The sequence below is a fragment of the Lissotriton vulgaris genome, chromosome 1_1 (genome assembly GCF_964263255.1).
Source record: "Lissotriton vulgaris chromosome 1_1, aLisVul1.2, whole genome shotgun sequence".
NCBI classification, from domain to species: domain Eukaryota; kingdom Metazoa; phylum Chordata; class Amphibia; order Caudata; family Salamandridae; genus Lissotriton; species Lissotriton vulgaris.
Window position 1 is genome coordinate 1,264,338,727 of NC_141685.1, and position 19,813 is coordinate 1,264,358,539.

The 19,813-nt window shown below is 42.2% G+C and overlaps 1 protein-coding gene across 4 annotated transcripts in view; it reads right to left on the minus strand.

Annotated features, from left to right (window-relative positions):
* The window catches only part of TESPA1 (thymocyte expressed, positive selection associated 1), a 434,050-nt gene that overhangs the window by 25,251 nt on the left and 388,986 nt on the right, over positions 1–19,813 (minus strand). For all 4 annotated transcript variants that reach the window (XM_086964621.1, XM_086964612.1, XM_086964631.1 and 1 more), the window contains exon 5: positions 4,077–4,130. In XM_086964621.1, coding sequence (XP_086820747.1) covers positions 4,077–4,130 — 54 coding nt within the window. The remainder of the gene's footprint in view (positions 1–4,076; positions 4,131–19,813) is intronic.

Here is a 19,813-nt window from a genome sequence, read left to right on the forward strand (position 1 = left end):
TCCTCACAAAAACTATGTCGATTATGTGATCGGTTCAAAGGCGCTGTTTATTTATATATTTTCAAACCGTGTGAATTGACGCTAGATAAAAATACCAGATCTATGAATTGGTTGTATTTATGAAACAATGAATTGCCAACTTGCCCACAGTGACTCAGGTTACTCAATCTGGTTACAGAATCGTACTTCTCTTCACGTATACTCATACCGAGTATCTTCGGTCCAGGGCCCGGCTGGGTCGGAATTATCACCAGCTGAGCGGTGAGCTGCAATCTATTTTATCTCACAGCCCCATTACTGTGAATTCTCTTGCCTTATAACATGAAGTATGACAATTAGTGATGAGATTTTTCCTGTTTTCGCTTTGTTTTTTCTCCATGTTGAATAATTAGACCTTTTTGACCTGGACACAGCCATCTAGGTATGTTACGTTTCTACGCCGAGAGTCAGAGTTTCACGTCATTCACAAGTTTCACTGAGCATGTAGTGTGATTGGGCCGCACACAGATAGACCACTTTGTAGTCAGAGACTCTGTCTCTCTCGAGAATTATCCTAGTTCCATTTATGCGTCAGCACAATTTGCACTATTCACCAGCACGGTTAGTGATAAGAATGATAATTCTCACACTTGCGACACGGATGTGTTGGGGTGGCACTTAGGAAATATAGATGTATTTTTGTACACTCACTGGAATAGAAGCATCAACCAAGTATATTAAGACCAGATAACCAGGTCTTATTGTAACTGTACTCTTACGAGATACATGCTCCATTGTCAACTTTCTGTTCATTTCAGCCCTGAGGAATCGCGAGTGCGATGAAACACGGGTCGGCTGGCTGTATACTGCATTAAAGACTCCAACATTTACCCTTCATGAGAGTTTTTGTTTAAACACTTCTGTCATTTGTTACTATTTTGTTGTTTATTGTTACTTAACAATATATGTACCATATTTAGTGCATCGGCAACCAAGTCTGTTGAATAAGGGGTAGTTTCCTCTACTCTAATTGAGTGGTTAAGGGTTTCTCCACTCGCCGATTTGCACCTTAATATTAGCAATTCTGTATTGTGTGCGTACATACGGGCAGTGCACCCGGAGCGTAAACTGATCAAAAAACCTTCAGAATCCATACTCTGCTAAATCAGTCTGATTAAAGGAAGGGTGATCTCTTGATGTAAAATCAATTAGAAGGTTTGTGGAGCTGAACTGCTTAAAGTAAATATTAGGGATCTTTGATATTGCGATTCAGGAAGTTATTGGGGTTTGGCTCTCAAACAGGAAAGGACTAATAGAAATTTGAGAAAATTGAAAGTAGACAAATTAACATCTGATCAAGTTTTAAATAAGACATTCTGAACAGTGTGTAAGTGAAGTACCAAACTACACAATAATGTCAATCGGTCTGGATTTGTATAGCGCAGCTAATCACACAGGAGGCTATCCAGGCACTGGGAGTGCTGCTGTAGGGGGCTCAGTTAAATAGCCAGATCTTGAGTCCTTTTCTGAATTCCAGTAGGAAAGACGATGTCAGGAGAGGGAGGTCATTCCAGGACTTTGCGGTGAGGAAGGAGAAGGAACATCCTCCACTGTTGCTGCAGCAGATGGGCGGTGTGTGGGCTAGGCAGAGAGAGGCAGAGCGCAGATGTCTGGAGTGGAGGTGTAAGTTCAGTCTGTGATTGATGTAAGCTGGTCCCTGGTTGCGTAGGATCTTGAAGGTGTGGATCAATATCTTGAACTGGCATCTCTTCTGAATGGGGAGCCACTGGAGCTTCTTGAGATGATGTGAGTCTGTTTCGAGAGGTCTAGAATGAGGCTGGCCACTGAGTTCTATATAGTTTGCAGTATCTTGAGGAGGTGCAAGGTGATCCCTATGTAGCATGTGTTACTAAAGTCCAAATGGCTGGTGACAAGGCTTGCGTGATGGTCTGTCTGGTGTCGATGTAGAGCCACTTGAAGATCTTGTAGAGCATGTGGAGGATAAGTAAGCAGGCAGACGAAACTGTGTTGATCTGTCTTCTCATGGTGAGCTTACTATCCAGGAAGATGCCAATGTTACAGGTGTGTTCGGTCGGGGTGGGTTGGTTGGTTGAGAGTTCTAGCTTGGAAGGCCACCAGGCATTGTTCCAAGGGTAGATGTTGTTCCCAAAGATCAGTACTTTGCTCTTGTCTAAGTTGAGTTTTTGGAACTTGTCTCTCATCCATTCGGCAATGCTCATCATGCACATGCGGAAGTTGGTCAGCGTGATGGATTGGTCTTCTGACAGGGAGAGGATAAGCTGGGCATCCTCGGTGTAGGATATGATGTTCAGTCTGTGAGATCGGACAATGTTGGCCAAGGAAGTCATGTAGGTGTTGGACAGGGTGGGACTAAGTGACAACCTTCAGAGGTGAAGGGAGGGAGGCAGATTCTCTGGGTTCTTTTGGTGAGGAAGTAGGTGATTGACTTAAGAGTGTCTCTTTGGATTCCAATGTGGGGAATTCTTTTGATCAGGGTGTAGTGTGATATGGGGTTGAATGCTTCTGAGAGGTCAAGGAGGTTCAGGGCCTCGGTCCAGGAGGGATGTGAAGTCATCTGTGGCAGTAATTAGGGTGGATTTGGTATTGTAGTTTGTTCAGAAACTGGATTTCGAAGAATCCAGAAGATTTTTTGTTCTCGAGGATTTCTGTGAGTTGGCGGTTGATGTCCTTCTTGAGGTCTTTGTCAGGAAAAGGCAGCAAGGAGAAGGGGCAGTAGTTCTTGAGTTTGATGGGGTTGGCAGAAGATTTCTTGAGTATGGGCCTGATTTCTGCATGCTTCTTTTTTTCTGGGAAGGTGGCCGAGGTGATAGATATTATTCCTGAAAATCGAACAAGTCTTGTTATGTAGCCAGTGTCTTAAACCTTTAACTTATCCCTTGTAGAAAGGTTTCTTTTTCAGTCGAGAACCTTAGACAGCTCAGCCGGTCTGGCTGCAGAAGGCCTATTATGGGCGTATAAGAACTTAGAGGGGCTTAAAGCCCACCTATTGCTTACTATTGGTTGCCAATATCGTCACTTTCATTTGCTTGAGTCTTCTCCAATGGCATTCATTGTCCACGTTTATTCATCGTGTTTTCCTTCCTGTGGAGCATAGCCTCTAATCATCTCTTGGACTGACTAGCTTCTGTCCATCCACTGCTCGCTTTTAGGTTACTACTCTTTTTATTTTTGCTCAAGCGCTCTGTTAGAGTGCATCTATTTTAACTACTCTTTCCTTGTGTGCTTTTTCCCCCCTACATGCTCGGTGTGTGCCTCCCTTGTGTTGTAAGCTTTGTTTGTGTGCTTCTCCCACAGCCAAAGTCATCTCTCAAAAATGCTGCTTTAATTTCCTTCCTTGTGTACTCCTCTTTACCTGGCGTGCTGTCCCATGTGTGCTGCCTTACCCCTCTCCAACCATTGCCCCCCTCTAGGCACCCTCTGTCATTTTTTTATTATTATTTTTTTGGCAGGGTGGTAGGACCAGGCAGTAAAATGCATCTTCCACTAGTGTTACAAAAAGGGATTATGGACTACTTCTTTCTCTTTTTTATTTACTGAGCTAATTTCAGATCTGTAAATAAACCCTGCCTGCTTAATTTGGTAGGTGCGCATGCACAATGATGCATGCATGCATGTGGCTACAAAATGAAGTGGCTACTGCAGTCGCATCATAGCACTTTTTTGGCCATGCGGCACCCCACATTCACGATGTTGTACAGCATCACCTAAAGACATTTACAGACAATATGTCCCAGAGGAAAGAGCTGTTGGCTTTATCAATGCTTGTTTCTCTTGGAATTGAATGGGCAACTTCATATAACGTGGATATATACAAGCTTTGAAATGGTGCCCTCAAATGAGCTAGACCGCCTAGCAGATGCCATCTCAACAGGCTAGTTTTGCAAATGTGCCATTTCATTAAAGTGCAACGCTACAATACAACAAATTTTAAAGGAGTGAGTCTCCGTGCTACTGTGTGACGCCAGACATGCATAGGAAGTTTGATTGACTTGTTCAACTCATTAGCTGACCATCATTATATATAGACAGTACCATTATGATCATCCAAGTCTCACCTTCTGCTCCAAGAGTCAGCTCATCGTCTAAGCTGTTCCCACCACTGTGGAACCCTGAAAAAAAACAATAGAAAAAAATGGTTCTCAGAAGTCTTATGGGGAAGCGTTTTTTACATGTCATCTCTATAAACTTCTCATATGCAGGGATCCTAAAAGGCCTTCGTTTGGGGGAAATCTGTCATTACTACATCAGTGAGCAGGTGGCCTTCAAATTCAGAGTCAAGTATAAGAAGAAAGCAATGAATTGTTATTTATCAAGCAATGTGATGTGTATCAAAATATAACACCAGTGTGAAATAGTGGCATACGTTTAGATCAGAATAAAAGCAACAGGAAGAAAACATAGGGAAATGCAAAAGCCTCTGATGCCAAAAAATGCCGGGACAAAACAGATATGTGAAAATGATAGGGATAGGTTGAGATAAATGCAAATGAAACACTCATGGGTAACAGTACATACACAGAGCAAAGTTTAAAGGATGGAAGTACGGTGAATACCCTCCATGGAAAATAAACAAAAATAATATCTATTAAAAAAATTGAGCTCAAGAATATGTGATCTGTAAATATATAAGAAATAGATTTAAAAAAACATAGATGATTTACAAAATAATGAACAAAATATAATACAGGAGTGTTGCATTAAAACGAAAGTAGTAAAACTTTATTATTAAAAAAGAATGAGATTGAGAATAGAACCACTTTTCACTCGAGATCAATCGCTGGAAATTATTCTCGGAGTCGAAAATGTCAAAACAAGCAGCACGAATTTGGCAGCAGGTTTAAATTAAATTGGACTATGTCCATGGAGGAAAATTTGATAGGAGCAGTAGAAAATTAATTACAAACTAGTTGTAGACAACAGCTACTCATTTTTTAAAGAATAATTATCTTCATTGAACATTTACTTGTAAAATCTTATGCCAACCTTAAAAAGGACATTATTTGTCGAAATAAACAGTTCTTTACAGCAGAAAATTTCATCACAATGATGACGGCACAGTTAATTGTTAGAGACTCATTAGTACTAATAAAGAAAATAATATGTGGTGGGCCTGAGAAAAACAGTCCTGAGTAGATGGAGGCTAAGTACAAGAGTATGTATTTTTAGGTGGGGGCCCTCAACTCCCAGGAGACCTGTGACTAATCTATTTTCTGAGAGTCAAGTTCTTGTATTCTCCTATGAGGTAGGTAACAGTAGTTACTGAAAATTATAGGGGGCATATTACCAAGCATAAGCGATAAATATCGCTATGTTTGGTTAGCGGCTATTATTTTAACGCTGTGCATCGCCTATTTTTATCGCTTAGGAGTCTTGCTATTATCAAGGTTTATCTCTTAAGCGAGAAAAATCAGCCGAAATGCATGAATATCGCTGAAAAGTCAGCGATATTAATGCATTACCGAGCTAATGCTCTTAGCCATGTTATCCACCTACCATTGGATAACATGGCTAAGTACTGCTCTGGCCAGGCGTTAGCTTTTGGAGATATTCGCACTTAGCGCAAATATTTCCAAAAGTTGGTAATAGGAGATAGCGATGTTAGCGACTGTTTCCAGTCGCTAACATCTTGGCACGCCCACTTTGCATGTCATTAGCGATAATTATCGCTGACATGCAAAGTGGACCCCAAGATGCTCGCTATCTCCTACTAGCTGACAGCTAGGTAATAGGGCGATAAAATTATCGCCGCTTAAGCAGGAAAAATTCCCACTAAAGCGACGATAAGGCCCTTGGTAATATGCCCCTTAGTTTTTTCGCGTACTATAAATATTCTCCTAAGGACCAAAGCTGCTGAATACTGGCCAAATCTTGGGAGGAAAATGTGGGGGAGAATGGGGAACTACCTGGAAACTTAAGTCAAACTACCAATTCCCCTAATAAAGCCTCATTCCTCTTAAGATTGTATGGGTTCAACTCTGATACCCTGTTAATTCTGCCCCCTAGAATAAATCAACACACTCAGTACTGTTAACTCATGGGTGCAGAATTAACAGCATCTTATCAAGGGGAGCCCTGACGAGGCCGCAAGTTGGCAATGTCACTATTTGTGGCCTTTAAAATTAAATATTTCCAGTGTCTGTTGTAGGAGCATAATGTGAAAGAAACACGTATTAAACAGGAAGAAATCTGGCTAGAGAACACACAATTATTAATAATAATCCCAGGGGGTGCAGAAATAACACGCAATCAGAATCCACTGACCAAAAATAAAAGAGGCAATTTTATTGTTGCCCCAGTGTAAGGCCCAGGGTGCCAAAGGGGTCCTGGCGACTTGTTAAAATCGCTAATAGATCTCTGAGCCTCTGTTTTAACTCTCCGTGTAAATGCGGTCATTAGAAGTTCACATCTAGAGGCGTGAAAGAGGTCAGTAATAGTCCCTATCTTCAAGACAGTGCAGATCCTGCATGTTATAGGTCAGTTTCCCTGGTCGGTGTTGAAGTGAAGATCATAGGGAAAGTGATTGTGGTGAGACTTACTTTCTCCATGACTTTTTGGTAGATATTGGCCACCCAGAGTTTTTTCACCACCCTGAGCTCTTGATTACCATCCAAAGGAAAGTTCTTAAACTAAAATGCCTATCACTACTTGAGGAATTGAGGCAATCCACAGAGGTCGCAAAACTTTCTGTTCTGAAGAACCAGTGGATTTTTGCTAGTAATAACATGCAACCTTATTTAGCTAATGTGCACAATCCGTGTCACAGATTTGTGCTGACCCAGTTTCGGCTGGATATCTTCCATGATCTAACTAGCTTTCCGACCATCAATAACTGTCCGCACGACCCTGTGAAATGCCCATGCGAAAATATTTCTATGCAGAGTACCATCCACATTCTTTTTTTCTGTAAATTTTACTCAGGTCTGATAAAAAGTTTTATTAAGCCTCTGTTAAAATAACTTGGATTTGTAAAATGCCAACCTGCTTTTATTTATCTTCAATAGCTTCCAAGTGTACATATATGCGCTGCATTGTCATGGTTTTTACTGGCTGTCATAGGATGTAGGAAGCAGCTGCCGAAACCTCACTGATTAGAAGGAGCTGTCTGTTTTTATTAACGTTTTCTTTTATGCTTGTGTTTTTATCATTTTAACAGATTTTTTTATCTCGATTGTCATATTTTTGTAGCTTTTATGATTCACTTTGTGAATTCGAATAAAGCTTGTTTTGACTTTTTTTTACTTTTTTGGCTCACTTCCAGGGCTAATAATAAGGCCGTCCTCTCTGACCTGCTTTATGGGTTTAGACCCTGGAGAGGTACAGTTGAGCGGAACTTAAATCCTGACAACTAAATACACTAGGGTGTTCTGTCCACTTGTTCTTCATGGACTTCAGCGCAGATTTCAACTGTGTCAATAGAGATAAGCTCTGGACTGAGCTGGGGTACTTGGAGGTTGATCAGGCACTAATTTAATTTATGAGAGACCTACATAGCGGCCTCACATGAAAGGTTAGATTTCAACCTGATGGCAAATTAACTCAATCTTTTGACCCAGCAACTAAATGTCCAACGACTTTTAGACTCATTTATCAATTTCATGATCACTGTAATCACTGAAAATGTAGGGATCCTACCAAAAGCTATCTCAGGGCTAAATGATTTCGCCAAACTTTTACCTGGGCCTAATTTGGCTGCAACATTTAGAGGTATGTTAATATTGACCGTGTCCAGGTGATGAAAAACAGGTTTTTGAGAAATCTACTGACTGTTGGCCTGGGAATTCCAGCCAAAATCATGTGAGAAGAACTGGGCATGTCCCTCATTACAGATTTTATTTGGGGTTTTCCGCTTTTACTGTGGTGTTTTGTATGGCATAAGGAGGATTTACGTTTTAACAGGCTCATACTCCAGGACTGTTTGCTCTTAGATACTGCAGCCCAAATCCAATGGTTCCAATACTTGAAGAAAGCTTTTTATGAGCTAGAGTGATCAGATTTATTTACCAACCCAACAGACTTGTAAAAAGTAATCTGGTGGTGGTCAAACAGGCTTTCTCCGAGAGGTTGGCAGCTGAATAGGAGAATTCTGCTTTATTAAAGCAGTCCATGCGCAAGTATGTCCCGGTCAATCTGTTAGAAGGACTGTGCCCTATCACCTCCTGAACACGCCCAATCGGCAACGTAATTTCTTGAGACTGCTGCCAAAAGGGGTTAGGTATAAACCATCCAACTTGGCTGTTTGTAATTGTGAAAACACCTCAATTTGTGATGCAATGCATGTATTACTTGTTTGCCCTATGTTTTCCAATCTACATCACAAATATTTCAGGCCTCTTCTGATTTCTGAACATTTCATAGACAGTAGACCTGCATATCTTTACTTGCAGCTGCATTTCTCGCTTCCTTTCTGGAGTCCTATCTGCTAGTTAATAAGTATTGGAATTTTATTGTCTATTTTTTTATAGGATAACGATGGTAATTTTAGCCTCTATTTTATCATTAGGTATCTGTTTTTAGAATTACTTTTGTTACATTTTTATTTGATGTATTTTTAAACTGAATAATGTTTATGTGATATATTACTGATACTTAATGAGATGTACATTTTTAGGATTTTATCAAAAATCGAATAAAGTCTAATGAACTGAACTGAACTGACTCCACAATTGTTTCCATAAGCAACAAATAACCCTATGAGAGCAGCAGGTCAAAAAAAGTCAAGCCATTTGAGGGTGCTGTTTTTTAGACACACATCTGCAAGACAGTCAACAAGAAGTTTATTGTGGACTGTACTGAAAGCTGCTAACAAAACAAACAGGTGGAATCTCATTTTGACAGCAAAACTGCCTCACACATTATGCTTGGTTTGTTTCATAGATCATAGAAAAATCCCAATTCATCAAAGAGTTACTCACCTGTAACATATCTTCTAAAAATTAAGCAAGGTGCTTCAGAAGTCTATATTTTGCCACAATGCCTTGCTATGTGCAACTGTGGTTTGATGGAACAACAAGATCAAGTATTTTTATACTTTTGGCAAGAAAACCATGAAGCAACTATATTAGCTACAAGTAGTAAGCTACAAAAACTCACATTTATTTTTTTGTTTATTTTAAAAGTTTTACATAGCACTAACTTGACCCGTGGGTATCGGAGCGCTTTACATACACACTTGAGAGACACATTGCATAACATAGAAGGACCTAGGAAGCAAAAAAAGATATAAGCAAAACCTAATAATTAGCCAAGCATAGAAGGGGAGGGAGAAAAACGCAGGCAGTTGACACAGTCAAGTAACCACCTATCCTTGATGGTCAAGTGGGAGGGGAGTCAACTAGGTTATTGAAGTCTAGGTTAGTTGACATTCATCCGTAAAGTATTTGTTAAGGAGATGGAGTTTCAGGTCCCTTTTGAGCAGGAGAAGGAGGGGTTGCATCTGGGGTCTCTAGGGAGTGTGTTCCACATCCTAGGTATGTTGCCAGAAAAGGATCTGCACTGAGTGGTTTTCTTTTTCAATTTTGGAGGGTTGAGAAGAAGTGAGTTGGAGCTTCTCAGAGCTCTGAATTTTCCTGCTTTTACCAGTTTGCTGTTTAGGTAGTTGGAGGAAGGTGAGTGAGGGGTTCTGCGTGTGATGCAGGCCAGTTTGTAGATACATCTACCTTCTATGGAAAGCCAGTTGAGGGAGTTGAGAGTTGGTGTTATGTGTTCAAATCTTTTTACACCAGTTTTGAGTCAAGCTGCCATGTTAAGGACTGACCTTAGTGGGGCTAGGTGAGCTTCTGGTGTCCCTGTTAGGATGACACTCCAGTTTAGAGGACTAGTGATTGTACTATTGTCTTGAGATCATCTTGGGGAATGAAATGTTTAATTTTCTTGAGGTGTTTTAGTGAGTAAATTGCACCTTTTGCAGATTTTGGTGTGGTCCTTCATTGATATGTTCTTGTCCTGGGTAATGCCTAGTGACTTAACCGAATCAGAATGTTTGTAAGGGGTTCCATGAAGAGGGATGGTGAGAGGATTGAGCCTTGTGGGACCCCAAGTGTGACTTGTGTTGGCCTAGAGAGACAGGAGTTGATTTTAATTTGTTGCAAACGGTGCTGAAGGAAGGAAGTGAATCATTTTAGTACTATGCTATCAATGCCAGAGCGCCTCTTCAAAGTCTCAAGTAAAGCTAGATGATTTATTGTGTTGAATACTGCTGATAGGTCAATAAGGATGAGGAGACAAGCTTAACCTTCATTTAAGGCTCTGTGGATAAAGCAGAAATATTGAGAATAGCTGTTTCAGTTCTACAACCTTTCTTGAATCCCGATTGAAAGTCGTCGAGGAGGTTGAAATCATCAATGTGTTTGTTAAGTTGTTGGAGAACGCAATTCTCCAATGTTTTAGCTATGAACGGGAGGTTGAAGATAGGTCTGAAGTTGTTGAGATCGATAGGGTTGGCCTCTGGTTTCTTGAGTATGGGTGTGATTTGTCCTAGTTGAAGAAAAGATGAGACACAGCTGATGTGAGAGAGGAGTTGATGATTTTTGTCCCGAAAGTGGCAATGATGTGGTTGAGTTTTTTTACAATAGAGGATGGAGGGGGGTCCATAGAAGGGGAAGTAGGTTTTAGGTTTGGAATCATATTAAAGACCTCGTTTTCCGACATAAGTTCAAAGTCTGACCAGTAAGCCTAATTCTTTAGTTGGAGGCAGACCTGGCTGTCCTTGGTATGAATTCTTTCTGTTTGGTCAGGGGTGATTAAAGGGGGCAGGTTGAAAGGGAAGGAGGATTTGATGTTTGGATGAAGGATTGTTCAATTTATGTGACCTAATCTGTGAAGAAGCTGGCAATTTCTTTGCATTGATCCTTGGTGGCTTTTATTTGGTGTGGCGATGTGCCATTAGTATGACTTTTAACAATGTTGAAGAGATCTCTAGGTCTATTCTTTGCCTGGTCTAGTTAGTTGCGAAAGAAAGAGGCCTTTTCTCTAAACCGTTGAACCAAGTTTTAGATTTGATTAGTCTCAGCTCTTTGAGTTTGAGAGGCGCTACTAGATCTAACACCTCTGTCATTTTTTACTTAAGGTGAGCTGTGAGGTCATCAGCTGTCAAAGTGGAAGGCTGGAGCTGTAGATGGGCATGAATCCTGGATTCAAGTTTGGTTATAGGGACTTCTCTGATGTTCCTGGTCCAGTGCTTAGATTTTTCAGATCGTATTGGTTGGTATCTGACATGTGAGTCAATATTCAGTCAGTCAGTCAAGAATTCTTTATTTCGGCCATGGTGGCCATACAAGCAAGAGTAAAAAGTATGGCACAGTTCGTACATTTAAATTTTCCAAAGGTAAAGTGCATGTGCATTGCAGTATCAAATAATTCAGAAGAAAAGTTTTAAATATAATAAATACATAAAAAATATAAATTTGTGACATTTAAAATTTAAAAAGGTGAGTTTGGTAGCAATTTGTAAACATAGAAATAGGATGAAATATTTGAATTAGGCAGGGCCTAATTTTAAAATGGCTCGGCGTACACAACACATCGAGAATAAATATCAAGAGACTTAGTACACAATAGGGATGCTTGTGTCATAATTTAGTATCCTATAGGCCTCCGCACAGTGATATGTTCTAAGGTTTCTACATACCTGTAGTAACCATCGGTGTCTAGCCTTCTTGTATGCTGGGCAAAAAAATAATACATGTTGGTCTGTATCCGAAATGTTATTGCAGACCGGACAACCCTGAGCCAGAGTGTCCCCTTAGTTGTTTGTAATGGCACGAAGCAGCACTACTCCTAAATTGTAGATAAAGCTTTTTTTCAAGGGGAGGCTGGATGACATTAAGAACAGGTTCTAGCCTGTATTGCTCTGTAACCTCTAGGAAGGATGCATTCATTATGCCAGTCGCTGGGTTCCTCTTTATCTGATTAAGTTTAAATTCCCTAAAGATCTTTGACAGAGTCTTTCTGGATTTTGACATGAAGCTTCCTTCAGCGTTAGCCCATAGGTCACCCATTCCCATAGCTTCTAAGGAGTTTTTGGTATAACCCAGCCATGGGATTTTACTAGCTCCCTGTAAGTTTAACACTTCCTTCAGCTCTTCTCTAAAAGCTACAAATTCTGGGGTACTCCATGATCGTCGCTAATGTAAGAGGGGTCTGAGGGCAACTTCCTCTGCAATTGGGCTGACCCCAAGATCCATTTGAAGTGGCATAAGTGGTGTATGGCCCCAGATTTCTGCCTTGTACAAGGCTGCTCCTTTGCTTGGGCTTTATAAATTTCCATCGCCGATCCAACCATTTTATGAGTACACTCCATTTTCTCAGTAAGTGTTAATCCTAAATATTCGAAGATGGTCACTTTCTCCAGTGGTTTCCTGTCTAGCTGAGGGTTTGGTTGTGTGGTGTTTCCTGAATTAAAAGCCATATATTTTGTTTTCTGTGAATTTATCTCTAAACCCTTACTTTTGCATAATGAATGAAAGAAATCTAGGGCCCTCTGTATTCCTATAGGGAACTTAGATAGTAGGAGGGTATTGTCGGTGAACATCAAGGCGGAAACCTCGAGGTTCGCCAACCTAGGAGCATCTATGTCCCTCAAAGAAATCAGGGTCCCCACTAGGCTATTAATAAATAAGCTGAAAAGGGTCAGGCCAACACTCACCCTTGTCATACCCCTCTATCTATGGAAATGGGGTCAGTGAGCTCGCCATTTTTTCCATGTCTGATTTGGGCATAATTACATTCATGGAGCCGTTTCATCTGGTGGCAGAGGTAGAAAGGGGCCCCCACATTTAGTAGAATGGACCACAGTTTGTCCCTGGGGACCAGGTCAAATGCCGATTTTAGGTCCACAAAGATCAAATAAAGGCTGCCACCCTCCAGAAGCACTGTCTTCCAGTACAATAGTTGCAGCCTAATAATTTGATCTATTGTGGACATTCTGGCTCTTAAACCTGCCTGATAGGGTCTAAGTATAGAATATTCCTCCAGGTTTCTAATCAACCCAACAGCACTTGTGCGTATATCTTCTGGGTGACATCTATGAGGCTGATTGGGCAATAGTTAGCGAGAAGGAGTGGTGAGCCCTTTTTATTAATTGGAATAATTTCTGACCCCAGCCACATTGTGGAAATCAGCATTCCCTGCAAGATAGCATTAAACAGGGTCCATCGTTGACACAAGGCCTGCTAATCAGCTTCACAAATCACTAACGGTATAATTGACTATCACAGATGAAGTATATCACTTGATTGTATGTCTTGCATTAAGAATTGTCATTGTAAAACTATAAAATACCAATAAAAATGTGTTTAAAAAAAAAAACAGGGTACATAAATATCGGGCCCAAATATTAGGCTCATTACGGAATAGGTTGCCTGTCATCTTGTCTAGTCCTGGTGCCTCAGAGGGGGTTACGCTACTTAGGGCTTCCATTATCTAGTTTAAAGAAATTATTGGAGCATCAAAAACAGGTGTCTGCGAGTTTGGGCACTCATTTATGGCCTGCCCTGCTATACCCTCTACCCTTGCATATAGGGGTTCAAAGTGGTCCTTGAGTCAATATTGGACAGTATAAGGTGGTGGTCAGACCAGTCAATGGGAGAAATCGCTCACAAAGAGACCAGCTCATTTTTGGTGATGATCGCATCCAGAGTTGTTCCTTTGATGTGTGTTGGTTAATTGCTGAGTTGTTTGAGGTTGGTTATTTCAAACAGGTTGGAGAGGTTCTGGACTGTGGTGTCTTCTGGGTTGTTCCTGTGGATATTGAGGTCACCCAGTAACTTGTCTTTCGTGTCTGTTAGAGAAAAATGTGTTATTAGGTCAGTTAGTGCTTTGGCAAAGAGGGCACACTCCCCAAGAGGATGGTAGATGGTGTGAAATTTGATGGGCGTGGTGCCTTTGACTGTAAGTTCAACATCCAGGTACTCAAGAGTCAGGTATTCTGTATATTTTAATGTGGTAAGCTGTATTCCTTCAATGTGAATGATGGCTAGTCCGCCACCTGTTTTGATCGGTCTGTCGTGTCTGATGATATTGTAACCTGGAGGGGTGAGTAGGTCTAGAATGGGAGTAGAGTGGTCATTGAGCCAGCATTCTGTGAGGAGTGCGATGTCTATTTCTTCAGCAAGCAAAACTTCAGCAATGCCTGTCGCGTGTTGTACTGCTGATCTACAGTTGAGGAGCATGCAAGATAGGGGACGGGGAGCCTCAATGATGGTGTATGCTGTGTGGATAGCAATGTATTGAGCAGGATATCTGTGTGAGTGGACAGTACTAGGGATTTTGTTTGCACCAACTATAACTCGGATAGCAAAAGGAGACATAATCTGGCTCATTGCGAGGTAAGAGTCATTGATCTCTTCTGCTTCCAGTACTGAAATGGGTCGGAGAGCTTGGCCAGGTCGATGTGCTTGACTCCCCAAAGGAGTGGAGGGCCGTGGGGTGCCAAGTGGGGCCTCTGTGGAGGAAAGATACATTGCTACCCGGAGTATGTGAGAACAGTGGCTTTATCCGATTGGGAAGGTCATGTTGTAGGTGCGGGATATTGACTGCTAGGAAGTCTATTTCTGTTCCATTCAGATCAGCTGCTGGGTAATTGAGATGAAAGAGCTTTTTGCTTTTGGCGGGAGCCGTGTATGACTAGGGTCTGTGGAAGGAGAGAGTACTGGGTTAAGGGACTGAACAGTATAATTGGGATTGGGAGTGGGGATAGGTTGAATGTGAGGAGCTGGGTCGTTAATGATTCCAGTCTTGATGTTAGGAGGAGGTATTGTGGGTCTAAGGTCCAAGGGAGGTGAGTAAGCAATGGTAAGGAGGAGGTCAGTGTCCATGGGATTGGAAGTGAGATTAGAAGTGAAGATGGTTTGTGCATGGGTTTTTGGGACAGAGGAAGGATAGTGTGCAGTGGTTTGAGGGAGGTAAGTGTCCACAGGATTATCGGTGATGTTGGACATGGAGATGGTTTGGGCAATTGGGATAGGTTCAGTATTGGAGTTAGGGATAATTTGGAGGGTAGAGTCAGATCCTCTGGGGTCAAGGGGAGCGTGCCCGTGGCGAGTTCAGTCGTGGAAAGACTGTAGTTAGTGTCTGAGCTGCCTAGTTCGAGATCAGCCTTGCAGTGCCTAATACCTGTGAGTTTGCTGGTCCTGGTGGGATCAGTTGATGCCATTATAATGGGTCTTTGACGGTGGACTGTGATGATGAGGGTAGTGAGATTGTAATGAGTGATGGTGGATGTCCATGAGTTGTAGAGTGGGTCGTCAGGGAGGGGAGATTGGAACGGTTCTGTGCTTTTTTGTCCGGGTGGAGGGGCGTAGGGGAGATTGGGTTTGATGGTTCTGTTGAGTTAATGGGGAGACTAATGTTGGGAAATGACGATCTATAGTGGTGAGGTACGGGTCGGTGGCCTGTATGAGAATGTTTCCTATTCTGTAGATGGAAATTGTGAGTTCCTCTTTAAAGGTAGGGGAGACGATTGTGGAGATTGTTTTGCCATAGGGAATATTTACTGGCTTGGTGACTGGAAAGTGAAGAACAAAGGTGTTTTTCCAGTTTGTCGGGCGATAAGTGTAAAAGATGAAGTTAGTTTTCATGTTGCCATTAGTCGGGGTGTGGTAGTTGTCTACTATAAGTGTTTCCTGGTGCTGTTTAAAAGTACTGTGCTTGAAGTTCTTTATAGCATTATTGATCAGATTATCTGAGTAGTTAATGGACCATGAGTTCCGTCCGTTACGCATGAGTTTAGAGTTCTTGGTGGGGTTTAGTGGGCGCATAGTTAACGACTGAGAGATCTGGCTCTATATGAATCGATGGGAGGAGAAGTTAATTGACCATTTGAGTCATCTATTTCTCCTTCATCTAGGGCAGGTACAGAGTAACATGCATACTTTACTGGGTCCGTGTAGCCAGCAAGCTGTATATTTGACTCCTTGTGGTTCTCAATGTTATGGCTGTGTCAGTTTATTGGTTATGAGCCTTTGGGCCTCTGGTGGCCATCATAGTTACTCAGAGGTGTAGGTGTACAAAACCTACAAATTCCTTATATATTCTTCATGGGCATCATATACTGTATAGCATAAGCCAACATAGCATCACAAAAGAACCTGACCTAACTAGATATGACATAAAGAGTTTCAAAAGAGAGCACTACCTAAAATAATAGCTGCTTGTGTTGCAAAATCAACAGTCACTCACCATTTTATTAAAGGTCATCTTGTTTTTACACCAACAATCCTTGAGATTGTGAGTCTTTTCAGAGAGAAATCTTACCGCGCTCCGTAGCATATTCGGGGGTCTTCAGTTGAACGAGAGAAGCACTATAGAAGGTGACAGTGTTTCCTAAGGTAAAGGGCCACATTTCCAACTTGTCCTTAGTGGTTATAACACACCCACTAAATATGAATATGACAAGTGCAGTAATGCCATGTCATGCCAAATGGTGTTCCTCAAAGGGGTGTCAATGTGTTACTTCTGTGTTTTCCCTTGTTCCAAGGTCTTTAACATCCAGAATGGTGTGGATGTCCCAACATAAATTTGTCAAGGTTTACCTTTGAGTTGAGGCCCCACTCGTGAGCAGACCTGAGGATTGTACCTCCTTGAACCATAAGATTGTAACCATGGTGATGTTAGGATGATGTTGGAAAACCGCACTTAACTAATTAAGCAGCACCGGAGGAAACTTGGAACCCCCAGCTGCATTCTTTTGGATTCATCCTGGTTAGCCACCTTGGCAACAGGATTAGGTTGCCCCCCTGCTTGTCCTGAAGAAGACTCGCCGCTGAGGTTGCAGACTACCCTCGCAGCACAAGTCGAGTCGAAACGTCGACGCCTCTCCACTCTGTAGACCTATACCGTCTTTCCCAGACTGATCCATGAATATGCATTGTATGCAGGATATGTGAATTCACATATTACATATAGATTTAAAAAAATGTGTATTGGACAGGCCTTGTCTGACTGGATTATAGTACCAGTTTGTTAAAATATCCGATTATTATTTTTGTACTTTTTCCTTTGATTTATACCTTTCCAATTCACCACTACTATCCTTCCTCCTTCTCTCTTTCTTGGCAACCGTTTTACATGCTCTTAAAATTGTGTAAATAAACTAAGCATAAGCAATGACTTAATTGCCTTGGCGCTTTTCCACTGTGGTCATTTTGAATGTATATACTCCTTAAATTGTGAATTGAGTACATATGCTCTCAACAACGGTTTTGGATATGAATTATCAGTATTGTAGCTAACTCACAATACTGATTCTCTCTTGTAATTAATATATTTCTTAAATTATTGGTCATGTCTGAGGTCGGCAGCTTCACTAGCTTGCTGGCAGTCCCTGAAGGCTGCTTACTGGAGTACAGGGAGGTCTCTCTAAGGGTCCCCTACTACGTGGGATCCTATCTCCAACACCAGAACAGTGTTGGTGTATGATTGCAACATGTTTGATACCAAACATGACCAGGTTTGGTGCAGTCATTACATAGTTTGGCATCTCGTAAGGACTGATATCCACTATATACCTTAAAATGGCTGACCACACTTAAAAAGACTGGAGAATTGACTTAGGGTTTGTAGGGTTGCCCTGCTCATGCAGGGGCACCCACACACTTGTAACCAGCCGTCAGGACTGAAGAACCTGCCATAGGGGTGACTTATAGGTTTAAAGTTCAGTGACCTCAGATATTTGGAAACTTATATCCGTGATGAGAGGTGCAAGCGCCAACTCGCGCAGGCTGCAATGGCCAGAGTTTTAGTGGACTGCCATTGGTGTCATAATACATGCTGCGGCCCATAAGAGACCTCTAGTGTACCTATGCCCTGGGTACCTTAGTATCATATTCTAGGGACTTACACAGATAAACCCGTAGCTAATTGTGGAGGTACAAATGTACATACCAGAACCAATTTAGGGGAGAAAGCACAGCTGCTGGGGTCCCGATTACCAGGATCACAGGAGACTAAGTCAAAAACACACTGACATCAGGCAAAAAGTGGAGGTAACAATGCTAGAAGGATCCTACCTTACTACAGGTATCAAACAAGAGGTTCAGGCTACAGCAGAGTGATTGTCCCCAGTTTTCATGGCACAGAAAGCCAATGGGGAGGCCAGGCTCAGCGTGGACTTAAGGGAACTCAACAAAGCTGTGGTGGTAGACCACTTTCCACTCCCCAACATAAGAGAAAGGTTGAGTTCTCTTGATGGTGCGAGGCACTTCTCGCCCTTGGTCTTAACTTTTGTCTACCACCAAATAAAGTTGCATTTTCTGTCCCAGTGATTGACAGCATTTTTGACGTCCTTTGGCACCTTCAAGTTTCTAAGAATGCCCTTTGGCTGATTTCAGCCTCCTGTGTTCCAAAGGACGATGGAGAGAATTCTTCAGGGTGTTGAAGGTATCAAGGTGTGTCAGGATGATGTTCTATTGTTTGGCGACGATCTGAAGGAACATGATGAGTGTCTAAGAAAAGTCTTGTCAGGGCTATGTGCTGATGGCCTGTCATTGGGAGCAGAGAAGTGCAGGTTTGATGTCCAGGAAATTGAATATTTAGAACATTAGGTAAAGGTGTCTGGGATTAAACCAAAAAAGTCCGCTCTGGTGGGTACTATTTGTAGTCCTATTTCTAGTCTTCTTGAACCACAAAATAACGATGAACTGGTGAAATTCCTTGGAATGGCCAAATGTTATAATAAGCTTGTGCCACAATTTGCAGAGAAAACTTTCTGCATGAAGGAATTGTTGAAAAAAAGGGAAAGAAGTAATTTGGTGTCAGGGATGCAACAGTGAGTTTGAATGTGTGAAGCAGTGTTTGAATGAAGTACTCAATTTAGGAAGCTTTGCCCCGACAGATGAGTAGTACGTCATTACACATGCAAGATAAGAGGGATTAGGAGCTGTTCATATGCAAAAGAAGAACCGGAAAGAAAGGAATATTGTATTTCTCTCTAGGCCTTTCAGGGGTGTGGTGTTTAATTATTGGGTGATGAAAAAAAGCACGGGGTGTGTTCTGGAGTGTGTGCAAGTTGAAGAGGTTTCTTTGGGGAAAGACGTTCGAAATTAAGATGGTTCATAAGACCCTGAGGGAAGTATTTACAAGAAACCCCAACATCCGAGGACGGTTGGGTCCATATATCTCTGATGCCATACCGTGTGTCAAGGCACCAGACAGGGGTGCCCCTTGTCCCCCCTTCTGTTCGCGCTAGTGATTGAGCCCCTAGCAGTGGCAATCCGTGCAACACTAGGGGATGGAATACCACTGGGGGATGCTGTCAAGGTCTAACGGATGTGCCTGCCTAAGCTGAAGAAGGAAGACTACATCTCCTATAATGCCTAGCGGTAAGGGGACGGACCAAGAAAGGCATATAGCAGTATGGGAGGCAGAGGATACCGCAAGTGATTTGTCCTCGGGAGTCAGCTGGATAGCTGACGCCCTGTCCCCACGGATCTGCTGCGGAGTTCTTGGTTCTACCTTCGCGTAGCCGTTTGTGCTTCGTGGCTGCGAGGGCAAGTTTGAGTGCTGGTTCGGAGGAGCTAGTACGCCTGAGGCAGTTACCGGCTGGTACTGTCATTGATCTCAGTTGTGAGGCACGAGAGACGCAGGATTGCCCCCTCCGCGTCCTCACAGGGTTTGTTATCTTCATCAGGGTGAGACGCTCGGAAAAGCTGGATTGCCCCCTCCGCGTCCCCCTGGAAATCGTTTGTTTCTTTACATGCGGCTTAGTGTACATACCTAAGAGACCTGGTGTTTGGGGCTTAGTACTTGAGATCTCGGTCCGGAAGACGCAGGATTGCACCCTTCCTGGCCGCATCAA